Source organism: Polistes canadensis, unplaced genomic scaffold (genome assembly GCF_001313835.1).
Source record: "Polistes canadensis isolate GaletaPanama2010 unplaced genomic scaffold, ASM131383v1 scaffold_45, whole genome shotgun sequence".
Classification (NCBI taxonomy): domain Eukaryota; kingdom Metazoa; phylum Arthropoda; class Insecta; order Hymenoptera; family Vespidae; genus Polistes; species Polistes canadensis.
The window spans coordinates 121,017-133,214 of NW_014569592.1; the positions used below are offsets into that span (position 1 = coordinate 121,017).

At 29.8% G+C, this 12,198-nt stretch overlaps 2 protein-coding genes and 1 long non-coding RNA gene across 6 annotated transcripts in view; all 3 read left to right on the forward strand.

Annotated features, from left to right (window-relative positions):
* Positions 1–715, forward strand: part of LOC106785066 — an 8,177-nt gene extending 7,462 nt beyond the window's left edge. The window contains exon 2 of the long non-coding RNA XR_001381484.1: positions 565–715. This is a non-coding gene — a long non-coding RNA (uncharacterized LOC106785066). The remainder of the gene's footprint in view (positions 1–564) is intronic.
* A 156-nt stretch (positions 716–871) lies between these two features.
* Positions 872–8,519, forward strand: LOC106785082 (pyruvate carboxylase, mitochondrial). 3 transcript variants are annotated; one of them, XM_014745232.1, is made up of 12 exons: positions 872–1,090; positions 2,184–2,503; positions 2,744–2,894; positions 2,996–3,207; positions 3,279–3,481; positions 3,567–3,828; positions 3,908–4,226; positions 5,305–5,355; positions 6,028–6,495; positions 6,593–6,982; positions 7,068–7,900; positions 8,093–8,519. In XM_014745232.1, exons 1-12 carry the CDS (start codon positions 955–957, stop codon positions 8,339–8,341), a joined length of 3,594 nt encoding a protein of 1,197 aa, XP_014600718.1. In that variant the 5' UTR covers positions 872–954; the 3' UTR covers positions 8,342–8,519. The 3 variants fall into 3 exon arrangements, with proteins under 3 accessions (XP_014600718.1, XP_014600719.1, XP_014600720.1); XM_014745233.1 differs by lacking the exon at positions 5,305–5,355; XM_014745234.1 differs by lacking the exons at positions 872–1,090; positions 2,184–2,503 and having other exon boundaries at positions 2,763–2,904.
* A 454-nt stretch (positions 8,520–8,973) lies between these two features.
* Positions 8,974–11,677, forward strand: LOC106785089. Of its 2 annotated transcripts, XM_014745244.1 has the most exons (6): positions 8,974–9,946; positions 10,076–10,264; positions 10,350–10,548; positions 10,809–10,999; positions 11,218–11,369; positions 11,448–11,648. In XM_014745244.1, exons 3-6 carry the CDS (start codon positions 10,352–10,354, stop codon positions 11,520–11,522), a joined length of 615 nt encoding a protein of 204 aa, XP_014600730.1. In that variant the 5' UTR covers positions 8,974–9,946; positions 10,076–10,264; positions 10,350–10,351; the 3' UTR covers positions 11,523–11,648. The 2 variants fall into 2 exon arrangements, with proteins under 2 accessions (XP_014600730.1, XP_014600731.1); XM_014745245.1 differs by having other exon boundaries at positions 9,175–9,946; positions 11,218–11,677.
* Positions 11,678–12,198: the final 521 nt, after the last annotated feature.

The window sequence follows — 12,198 nt, forward strand, 5'->3', positions numbered from 1 at the left end:
TATTAATCATAACGTATAAGAAAATCAGTCTAATAAGGTTATACATTTTTATTTCTTAAAAATCAATATTTGTTATAAAAAACTTTGGATAATTGATGATTATAATTATTATTATTAATATTTGAATAAGAGATTCGTTATCAGTATCACATGTGTATAAAGTGTGATCGAGAAAAGGTCAATGACCGTAGACACTTTTAGAGATTCCATTATTTTTTTTTAACTTATCCTATCAGATATGAATCCTTTTCCTGGATTATCTCGTAAAGTCAGTTAATTATGTTCGCCTCTCGTGACATTTAATAATTTTAAATAGGATATACTGAACTCTGAACATATGGTCTGAAAACGTCGGACGATTTTAATTATTATGAACGATCATACGTTATTGTTTTGATAAAGTATGATAAAAGCTTTAACGAAAGCACAGAATATTCTTTAGCAATGGGGAGGGAAAAAAAAAAGAAGAAAAATTTATCCATCGATATTTGTCATCACTCTCGTAATTAATTTATTCTTATTTTCTTTTTCCTTTTTTTTTTTTTTTTTATTTTTATTTTTCAGATACTCGTCGTCCCCGTCTCTCTCTCGTTTTGTTATTAATAAAAAAAGAAAAATTTGCAAGAAGATACAATAAAAACCATTCGACGACGGGAATAAAATAAACTTCTATTTTTAAACAAATAAATATAAGAAAAAAAAGAAACAAGAAAAAGGAGAAAATATATAAAAATGACCCGAAAAATTGGAAAGAAATATTAAACATTGACTTAACGATTATTTGAATTAAAAGAATTAATTCTATGGAACAACGATCAACAATATAAACATATATATATATATATACATATATCTAAATATCAAGATTATAATTTTGAAAAACAAAAAGTGCAATTAAAAAGGAAAAACAATTTATCCGTATATTTATAATATAATAATTTAGAATTATCTAACATGCAATCGATAAGAGCCCAACGAGCCTTGTTAAGGCACAAAACGATATTACGAACATGGACTGTCGTCAGCAAAAAATTATTCGCCAAAGATGTTCAATACAAACCTATCAGAAGCGTTTTGGTGGCGAATCGAGGTAAGCCAATATTATTTATTATTAATTAATTATCGATAAAAATTATTAAAGCGAGGAAAAAGTTCGTGCGCGTTTATTGTATTACAAAATTGTTTTATAAATTGCATAATATAATGGGATTGTTTTTATTAAAATTTATTATATTTTTCACATTACCCCAAATTATATATATATTATTATATTAATTTAAAAAAAAAAAACGCACGTAAACTTTTGGTCTACCCTGATATTATAATATAACAATAAATGAAATAAAATGAACGCGAAGAAAAAAAAAAAAAGAAAAAAACGTTTAATCCACAACCGAATTGATCTAAAAATATAATTTGAGATATTATTTGCCGGCTTTGACCCATCGAAACGTTTGGCTCCATTACGATAGAGAAGTTATTTAGCTCAATACCCTTGGCAACCAATCCAACATGTTGGTCCAAAAAAAAAACTCCTAATCCCTCACGAATGTCCAACTTATTTGACTAACGCTTACGATAACGGGTAAGCCTCAAAATCATAAAAAATCACTGGACGTGACGTATCACGTGGATTTCACTCGTGATAAGAGTGACAAAATTATATCGATTAAATTTGACGTTTAATTCAACAAACGATCATTCATCCTGTCTATTTAAATAATACAACTTAACTTGTTGTGAAAGTATTGCTTCGATCGATCTGGACTTTGATCGGTTAGGTATTAATTCAAGGAACAAACAAACAAACAAACAAACAACAATACAAAAAATATGTTCCCTCGGAAAGGCTAGATAAAATCGCAATATCCTTAATGAAATTCCCAAAGCTCATCGTCTAATGTAATTCAAATGTCTTTCTGATTGATAGATTACTTTTTCCTGAATCACTACTTTATTTTCTTTCTTTTTTTTTTTTTTCTTTTTTTAATCACTTCAATACTCTCACTACGCGATCGATAAAATTCATGAGAGATATTGTTGTTTGAAATAAAATATTTGAAATAAATTTGTACTATTATCAACAAAAAAATTGTAGTAATACTTTTTAATGTTTTTGAATAGAATTAGAAAAAAATTGAAAATTATGTGTTCATCTATGATTATTATTAATTATCATTTAGGGGAGATCGCCATACGTGTTTTTCGTGCTTGCAACGAACTCGGCATACGTTCGGTAGCTATTTATTCGGAACAAGACAAAATGCAAATGCACAGACAAAAAGCTGACGAAGGTTACCTAGTTGGAAGAGGTTTACCACCGGTCCAGGCATATCTTAATATCCCGGAGATTATACAAGTTGCTAAAGAGAATGATGTAGATGCCATTCATCCAGGCTATGGTTTTCTATCCGAGAGATCAGATTTTGCTCAAGCTGTGATAGATGCTGGGTTGAGATTCATTGGACCAAGTCCGAAAGTTGTTCAACAAATGGGGGACAAGGTATAAGAATTCTACAAATACAATGAAATAATAAACTATTGCATTTACGTTAAATCTAATATCACATTACGTTAAATATTAATATCATCTCTAATTTTATATTCATTTAAAAAAAAGGTTAAACAATAATAATAAAATGAGATAATTTTATTAAAATTAAATTATATTATCCAAAATAAATATTTTGTCATTACGTGAAAACATGTATTTCAAATTGAACAAGATAATTATTGTAATTAGGTAGCAGCTAGAATAGCTGCTATAGAAGCTGGAGTACCAATCGTTCCAGGAACGGATGGTCCAGTGAGAACAACCGATGAAGCTATGGAATTTTGCATGAAACATGGTCTTCCCGTCATTTTCAAAGCTGCTTATGGAGGTGGAGGGCGAGGTAGACCCTAGTAATTGATGACTATTTTTGTTCGTTATTAAATTCTTATTCATTACTGAACGAGGAATGATCGAATCGATATGATTTAACTGAATCGATAGGTATGCGTGTTGTCAGACAAATGGAAGAGGTTCCAGAAATGTTCGAACGTGCGTCTTCCGAAGCAAAGGCAGCTTTTGGAGACGGTGCCATGTTTATAGAAAAATTTATCGAAAGGCCAAGGCATATAGAAGTTCAATTACTCGGTGATCAAGCCGGTAATGTCGTTCATCTTTACGAACGAGATTGTTCGGTTCAACGTCGGCATCAAAAGGTGAGATAAATCATCGATCGTTTTATACCTGATGCATATCAATTGAAATAATTATATTTACAAATTGATAGGTCGTGGAAATTGCACCGGCACCACGATTGGATCCCAAAGTAAGAGACAAGATGACAGAATATGCAGTAAAATTAGCTAAACACGTTGGTTATTCGAATGCCGGTACCGTTGAGTTTCTCGTAGACGAATCAGGAAACTTTTATTTCATTGAAGTTAATGCTAGGTTACAGGTTGAACATACAGTTACCGAAGAGATCACTGGGTAATTTGAAAATTGTCTTTTATACGATGATACGAGTTATAAAACAAATGATTCGTTGTTATACAATACTATATATATGTTTTAGGATTGATCTTGTCCAATCTCAAGTACGTATAGCTGAAGGGATCACTTTACCAGAGCTTGGTATGACCCAAGAGAAAATTATTCCTCAAGGTTTCGCCATTCAGTGTCGGGTTACAACTGAAGATCCAGCTAAGAATTTCCAACCAGATACTGGAAGAATTGAAGTATTCAGATCGGGAGAGGGTATGGGAATAAGATTGGATGGTGCATCTGCATTCGCTGGTGCTATTATTTCACCATACTATGATTCCCTTCTTGTTAAGGTACCTACGACAATTGCAAATCGATAATAATGAAATTTTCTATACAAACGAGTATAATATTTTCCCTTAATTTTAATAGGTGATCGCTCATGCCGGAGACCTTCAATCATCCTGCGCAAAGATGAATCGCGCATTACGCGAATTCCGAGTTCGCGGTGTTAAAACTAACATACCATTTTTACTTAACGTATTGGAAAATCAAAAATTTCTTAATGGAAACGTCGACACATATTTCATTGACGAGAATCCACAATTGTTTCAATTTCAACCGAGCCAAAATCGTGCTCAAAAGTTATTGAATTATTTAGGAACCGTTCTCGTTAATGGACCTAGCACACCATTGGCTACTTCTTTGAAACCTGCAGAAATCAAACCTCACGTTCCACAGATTGCATTAGGTATGACGTTTGAAAATTTAACAAAAGTGTTTGTGCGTTTGTATTTATATTATTATTATTATTATTATTATGATTTTTATTCTAATTCGAAAGATTTAAAAAGAAAACAAAAAAAAAGAAAACGTTTATAACGATATCTAGTCTATCAAGTGGAAAACGAGTTTCAAACGCTAAAGATCAACGGAAGGGGATACGCTTTAATACAAATGTGGGTCCGTAATAAATGGGAGCATAAGTTTTCTTACTTCGCCTTTAGGGTGTCTGCTAGTCTTTATTTCTATCTATCTATCTATATATCTCTTTCTCTCTCTTCTATTGACCCGGTAACGATTGCCGGAAGGTGATCAAGATTTCTTATAAGGTGATTTTAATGTCGTGTGCATATAATCTGAACTCATTCTTTGCTAATCCAAATCTTACTATCGCTAATAACATTCTATTATGACAGACACCCTATTTTTAGCCCATAAAAAATGAAACGTATTGCTTTATCTGATGATTGGTGGTAATGATGATGATGATGATGATGGGCAAACAATTGGACAAATTTGTTGTTCACACTTATACGTATATTTATTATCGTTCGCACTATCCGCACCAGGTCATCGTACGCAACACCATTGCACTCTGCGTTAAAGTGCACTCCTTTTTTTTTTTTATTATTTATTTTGTTCTTTTTTCCTTTTCTTTTTATTTTTTTTTTCTTTTTAATTTCGCTCATGCTCACATACCATCGTATTTCTGATTTATAATTATTTCATCTCGATCTTTCTTCGATTTAATTTGAAACTTATTAAACGAAGGTGACAACAACATTTGTGATTAAAAATTTCATTTAAAAAAATGTCACGAGCATGCTTAATAATGAAGCAATTAAACGATTTATCCAAGTTGTGCGTTATAAATCTATGAATTGAAAAGAACGAAATCGTTAATGGTAGATATATATTTTTAATTAAATTTCACCGCACCTCGGATAATTGTTAATAATTAGAAATTAATGGTCCCTCGTAACTTATTACACTTCACATTGTTTATCGCATGCTTTTATTATTTTATTGTTTGGCAATATTTTTAGACTTTGCTAAGCTTGCAGCTGCAGAGGAAAGCAATGATCCAGATGCACCAGGTAGGCAAACAATTAATTTGATTCATTTTTTGTTATTTTTATAGACTTGTTATCAAGTATATCCATTCATTATTGTACATAAAAAATTGAAAAATGCTCATAGCTTTTAAAAATGATTCGATAATCATCTTTTAGTCTAATTAATATAGATTCTAAATATTATTGATGCAATATAATTTTCAAAGATATTATCTACAACACAGCAAAATATGTATGTACGCGCGCGAGCGCGCGCGTGTGTGTGAATTGTTGTATGTATGTATGTATGAACGAAATACAAAAGAATATCATCTTAAAAATATAAGTAGATAGAAAATTGTGTGACGATATAAAAAAGTATGTATACATTTTTCATATACAAAAATAATTGGCAAATAGGAAGATTTTTTGTTTTTTTTTTTTTTTATATATTTACAACACGATCTTTTGGATATTATCTTTGCATGATCAAAAATACATTTATAACAAATATAATATACATGTAAACGGTGCGTATCACTTGCAGCTTTAAATTTACAAACATTGTGATTGTCCACTTGTTTCATCACTGCTTATGTGTGTTCATGCATGGAAAGCACTAAAAGTACGTTAACACGTTCTTCTCTATTTTATGGGGTATAAAAAAAAAGAAATAAAAGATCATATCAATTAAACGAAATGTAAATTTTACAGGAGTTATGGAACCACCAAAAGGTTTCCGTCATATCTATAAGGAACAAGGACCGGAAGCATTTGCCAAAGCTATTCGTCAACACAAAGGTGCGCTCCTGATGGACACGACATTCCGTGACGCTCATCAATCTCTTTTAGCTACTCGAGTCAGATCTCACGACCTTTTAACGATCTCACCCTTCGTGGCACACAAATTCAACAAGCTTTATTCCCTGGAAAACTGGGGTGGTGCAACCTTTGACGTAGCATTAAGATTTTTACACGAGTGCCCTTGGGAACGTTTGGAAGATATGCGAAAAGCGATTCCTAATATTCCATTCCAAATGTTACTAAGAGGTGCCAATGCAGTTGGTTATACGAATTATCCGGACAACGTTGTATTTAAATTTTGCGAATTATCCGTTCAATTGGGTATTGACGTTTTCAGGGTATTTGATTCGTTGAATTACATGCCCAACTTGATCATCGGTAAGATTATTTTCTTGTTAATAGATATGTTAAATATACATATATTTTTATTTTTTAATGAACAATTATAATTTTAACGAATTAATATATTGTTCAGGAATGGAAGCAGCAGGTAAAGCCGGTGGAATCGTAGAAGCCGCAATCTCATATACCGGAGATGTCAGTAATCCTAATCGTACAAAATATGATCTTAAATATTACACCAATTTGGCGGATGAATTAATCAAAGCTGGCACTCACGTCCTAGCGATCAAAGATATGGCAGGTCTTTTGAAACCAAAAGCTGCCGCAATGTTGATCGACGCTATTAGACAAAAAAATTCTGATATACCAATTCATATCCATACTCACGATACTGCTGGGGTCGGTGTTGCATCTATGCTAGCTTGTGTCGAAAGTGGAGCAGATGTTATTGATGTTGCTGTTGACAGCATGTCTGGAATGACTAGTCAACCTTCCATGGGAGCTATTGTTGCAGCATTACAGGGTAAATTATTTGCAATTTTTAATAAATATATTCTACTGTAATACACAGATCTTTTTGAAAGAGAAATTTATATACAAAACTTTAGGTACACCTAATGACACTAATCTGGATCTCAGCGATGTTTCGGAATATTCAGCTTATTGGGAACAAACAAGAACATTGTATGCTCCTTTCGAATGTACTACGACGATGAAATCAGGAAACGCCGATGTATACTTAAACGAGATTCCTGGTGGTCAATACACGAATCTACAATTCCAAACGTATTCCCTTGGATTGGGTCAATTCTTCGAAGATGTTAAAAAAGCATATAGAGAAGCAAATCTATTACTTGGTGATATCATCAAAGTTACACCTAGTTCGAAGGTAGTCGGTGATTTAGCGCAATTCATGGTACAAAACAAACTGTCTTCTGAAGATGTACTTAACAAAGCCGAAGAACTGTCTTTCCCAAAATCGGTAGTTGAATTCCTTCAAGGTGCGATAGGTGAACCTCACGGAGGATTTCCTGAACCTTTCAGATCTAAGGTTTTGAAAGATATGCCAAGAGTAAAAGGTAGACCAGGAGCTAATTTGGAACCTCTTAATTTCGCAAAACTTAAGAAAGAATTGCAAGAATCCCATCCACATGTTTCGGAAAAAGATGTTATGTCTGCGGCCCTATATCCCAGCGTGACGAACGATTACTTAAACTTTAGGGAACAATTTGGTCCTGTTGACAAACTTGAAACTAGAATATTCTTAACGGGGCCAAAGGTAGGAGAAGAATTTGACGTGTCTATAGAAAAGGGAAAAACGTTAGCCTTAAAAACTTTGGCTGTTGCTGAAGATCTTACGAAAAATGGCGAACGTGAAGTATTCTTCGAAATGAATGGACAATTGAGATCTGTATTCATCAAGGATAAAGAAGCTGTTAAGGTAGAGAGAGTTTTATTTAATTTTTTTTATACTAAATTTAAATAATTATTAATATTTACAATACAACATTAGAGTATATATTCTATATCGATAATGTAATCCTAACACGCAATCCTATAATTATTATAAAATTTTAAAGAATACTGACTAAATAGAAGTGGATAATAATTTTATGCTTCAATTATTTCTCAGGAATTACACGTACATCCAAAAGCAGCGAAAGGTGATAAAAATCAAATAGGAGCTCCTATGCCTGGTACCATTATTGATATCAGAGTCAAAGTTGGTGACACGGTAGAAAAAGGTGCACCTTTGATTGTCTTATCTGCCATGAAAATGGAAATGGTAGTACAGGCATCGAAAGCAGGAAAAATCAAGACATTAGATGTCAGTCAAGGAATGAGAGTGGAAGGAGATGATCTTCTTTTAAGCATCGAATAAGATGAGCCACAGAAACATTCATTAGTCATTTTTCTATATACATAATTCGTTGCAACACAGAATCCCTCTGTATGACATTATTTTTGTATTATATGTGTTCTTTGTCTTCGTTAAAATTTTACCAATCGCAAACCATCAAATATCGAAAGCATTTTAAAGTATAAAAAAAAAAAAAAAAGAAAGAAAGTACATAATTTTTTATATTTTATTACATTCTTTTCTTCTTCTTCTTTTCTTTCATCTTTGTTAGAATATTTATAATTTTAATGATGTGTTATAATAGCATAAAATTTGAAATATTTATATACACATAAATACGTATATTTATATATATATATATGAGTCTATGTAATTTGATGCTGCCTGAAATGTCAATTCATATTAAAAGATATGTGTATACATTTATCAAATATTCACAAAAATGATAAGGAATTGGTTGCACAAAAGTGATAGATTTTTTATATTCCGATATACATCGAGACGCAAGCTCAAGTTCATTAGTTCGTTCGTTAATTAAAATTATAGTAATTTTAATTATCCTACACAAAGTAGAAATAAAACTTAGAAAGCAAGATAGTTAGATTTTATATATGTAAAGATCAATTTCTTATATTTAAAGTTACATACAAAAACAATTACTATTTTTCTGAATCTAAATAAAAAAAACAGTTATAGTAAAAAAATATCAGTGACTCCCGAGTTTTTTTGGATTAAACTCTATTTAAATCGCTATTACAAATTATATGTTCTACATAAAACAATTAATTATTATATTCTCTGGTTTCACTGATAGTTGTATATATAGTCATAAGTGAACATAAGTTTTTTTAATTTGTACTTGTTATAAATGTATAGTTTTATTTCACAAAAAGGGTTCCGTTATTATGCTAATTGCAGTAATTATAATATTCTGTAACAATGAAAAAGATAAAATATTTTAATATAAATTCATCAAATTAGTGCTTCAATGTAATAACAGCTATATACAAAAAATGATAATTTTTGTGCAAGTGTACAAAAATGTTTGAATTCAAAAAGAAAAAGAATTATTAAATTTATAAACGGCTATGTTGAAATGCGAACAAAAAGTCTGTATATTATTGATAAAAATGTTTCTTTTTATTTCTCGTGACTAAATTAGAATGATGGTCCATCTTGACATTTTTATAGTAAAAGTATTACTTGTTCTAACTAATAAAAGATATACTTATACGTACATACATCTCACATTAACAAATATCACAATTGGAACGAAGAATTATTAACTATTTAAAATCAATTTTCCCGCTATTTTTAATTTTTCTTTTAAAGATACTACTGCGCTACCTAGCGGCATTTTGAAAAACAAGAAAGCCTTGAAAACCTGTATACAGTGTTCTTAAAAATCACTTTACAAAAATAAGGAAAACAATAAACTAAATATTTCTCTATTAATAGAATTATAAAATATTTTGTTTTTTATTTCAAGATGTGTGTTAATCTTCAATTGTAATGTTAAAAAAGTATACGCCCGCGATATACGCCACTTCAAATAATTACTTAGGACTACTACTTGAGTACTTACATAAATATATACTTAAGTTAATTTTTTGACACCTTGTATATGTAAGTATTCATCTACAGTTGTCAAAAATTTGTATTTCATTTTGTATAAATTATGTATATTATCTTCACGATTATTTTCGATTCGATAATGTAAATATCAAATCATATTTTTTATTTTTATTTGCTTAGTAAGAGGAATTTGAGAAAGGCATTTAATAAGGATTTAAAATATTTAAAGAAACTACAAGCTAGCAAAGTCAACAGTTGCATAGATACGGTCAACGTGTGAATGTCGAAAATAGAAATTTCTGTTATGTGTTATCACTACCGGAAATTATAGGTTTATTTGATTATTTGGAAAAATTTGATCTTAAAGAAGCAAGTATTTAAAATAAAATATTACTAAAGTAAGCGATTAAAAAATAATCCTATTAACAATATAATAATAACTATTTTCTTTCAGAAATGAGTGTAAATCCTTTGAGATGGAAGACCAAAAATTTGATATTAACTATAACAACAGTCGTTCTTTTTTATTTTATTTTTATTTACAAGAAATCTAATCGAATACAAAGCGTTGGTGTAATAAAAAACGTACATCCCATTAAAGTATGGGAATTTGTAGCAGATTTTAGCAACATGAAACTACTGAATCCACTAATGTACGTATAGTACCATCATAATTTTTAATTTTTAATTATTATATATATATATATATATAACATATAAAAATACATGGATGGGTTACAAATGTTGAGCTTAACATAGAAACAATTTTTTTTCGATCAAACTAACTTTTATTTTTCGAAATGAAACCATATTTAAAATCACTTTTAGAAAATAAGCTCAAAACTTTTCAACTCACCTTCGTATATATTTATTTATTAATTAAAAAGATGTAACGAAAAATTGCAAATTTTAGAGATGACTTTAACATCATCGCTGAAAGCGGAAATTATGAGCATTGGCAATATTCCGTAGAATATACTGAACATTTACGTTATTTGCCATTTATAAAGAATTTCGGTGTTGGCCATTTCTCTATAAAAACAGAAAACGACACTTATTTAATAAGTTCGAATCATAACACTTGTTTTTTTGGTTTCATATGTGGTAAGTTGTTTTATTTGGTTCTTTTTGTATTTTTCTTAATAGAGGAAAAGCATTATTTTCAAAAAAATTGTAAAGTGAAATTAAAACGGTATGGTAAACCAACTCTGAGTGACAAAACAAGAGAAAATTATAATTGTAAAATTGAAGTGTAATATGACTTTCATGAGGTTTGGATTTTATTTTTCAATGATCTAGATTCTTCTTCTTTTAAATTTCAGTTAAGTCAACGTCAGAATTTAAATTCCAAAAAGATGAGGAAACAAACACCAGATGCACTGAAAGCGTGGAATATCATTGTCCGATTACGGTTAAATATTTATGTGACAAAGAAGCTACAGAACAACGAAAAGATATAATGAATCGATTAAAGGTAGCATTTTTAACACTGAAATAATTACTAGTCTTGATTATTTTGTCATTTTTTAACAAAAGTATTTTTTATATGCAGATTTTATATATACAAAATATATACAAGGGCGGGTTGAAAAGTTTTAAGCCTTTTTATAAATCTTTTAAAAAGTAAGTTATATAAAGACCGAAAAAAATGGTTTCTATATTAACCTTAAAACTTTTTAACTCACCCATGTATTTATAAAGATCTATATCATGTGTTTTCCAGATAAATATATGTACATATATGTATATATAAATTTATTAATTAGACTTGGATTTATAAAACTTTGTTTAAATTCTTTTCTTTCATTCATCTCTATCATTCATTCCTGTTCATTCCTACTAAACATTCCTACTTTTTTCTATTTTTTAAATATTCTATTGTTATCTCTCTGTGACACAGTTTGCACGCTCTATTTTCTATATCTAGGCAATACTTGTTGCTATTATATAAACTGTCATATTTTGTCCGTGTTATTAGTTTTTGGCTGATTTATAACCATCTCTTCTAAGATATTTCATTATTATATTTTGATAATAATTGAAATGTATTTGTTAAAATAAAGATTATTTAAAAAAAAAGAAAAAACAAACTTCCATACGATTACAGTAAAATATAAGAAAAGGGGTTATCGTTTTTCCCTAGAAATAAAAATATATAACTAAAATATTATTTGGAAGAAAATACAAAAAAAGCAATTGTTATTTTACCAATTATCTTGTTTTATCATTTTCTAATGGATTGCTCTATTATCTTACGATGGTATCATGTATTTATTTATATTTTTACGTATCTTATAATTCAC

What these genes read in the sequence shown, in the direction of transcription:
- LOC106785082 (XM_014745232.1), top strand. Translation starts at nt 955, where the DNA reads ATGCAATCGATAAGAGCCCAACGAGCCTTGTTAAGGCACAAAACGATA. An exon ending in TTCAACAAATGGGGGACAAG is followed by an intron (nt 2,504 to 2,743) that starts GTATAAGAATTC and finishes TATTGTAATTAG; the next exon opens with GTAGCAGCTAGAATAGCTGC. An exon ending in CGTTCCACAGATTGCATTAG is followed by an intron (nt 4,227 to 5,304) that starts GTATGACGTTTG and finishes CAATATTTTTAG; the next exon opens with ACTTTGCTAAGCTTGCAGCT.
- LOC106785089 (XM_014745244.1), top strand. Translation starts at nt 10,352, where the DNA reads ATGAGTGTAAATCCTTTGAGATGGAAGACCAAAAATTTGATATTAACT. An exon ending in AAACTACTGAATCCACTAAT is followed by an intron (nt 10,549 to 10,808) that starts GTACGTATAGTA and finishes TGCAAATTTTAG; the next exon opens with AGATGACTTTAACATCATCG. An exon ending in ATATAATGAATCGATTAAAG is followed by an intron (nt 11,370 to 11,447) that starts GTAGCATTTTTA and finishes TTTTATATGCAG; the next exon opens with ATTTTATATATACAAAATAT.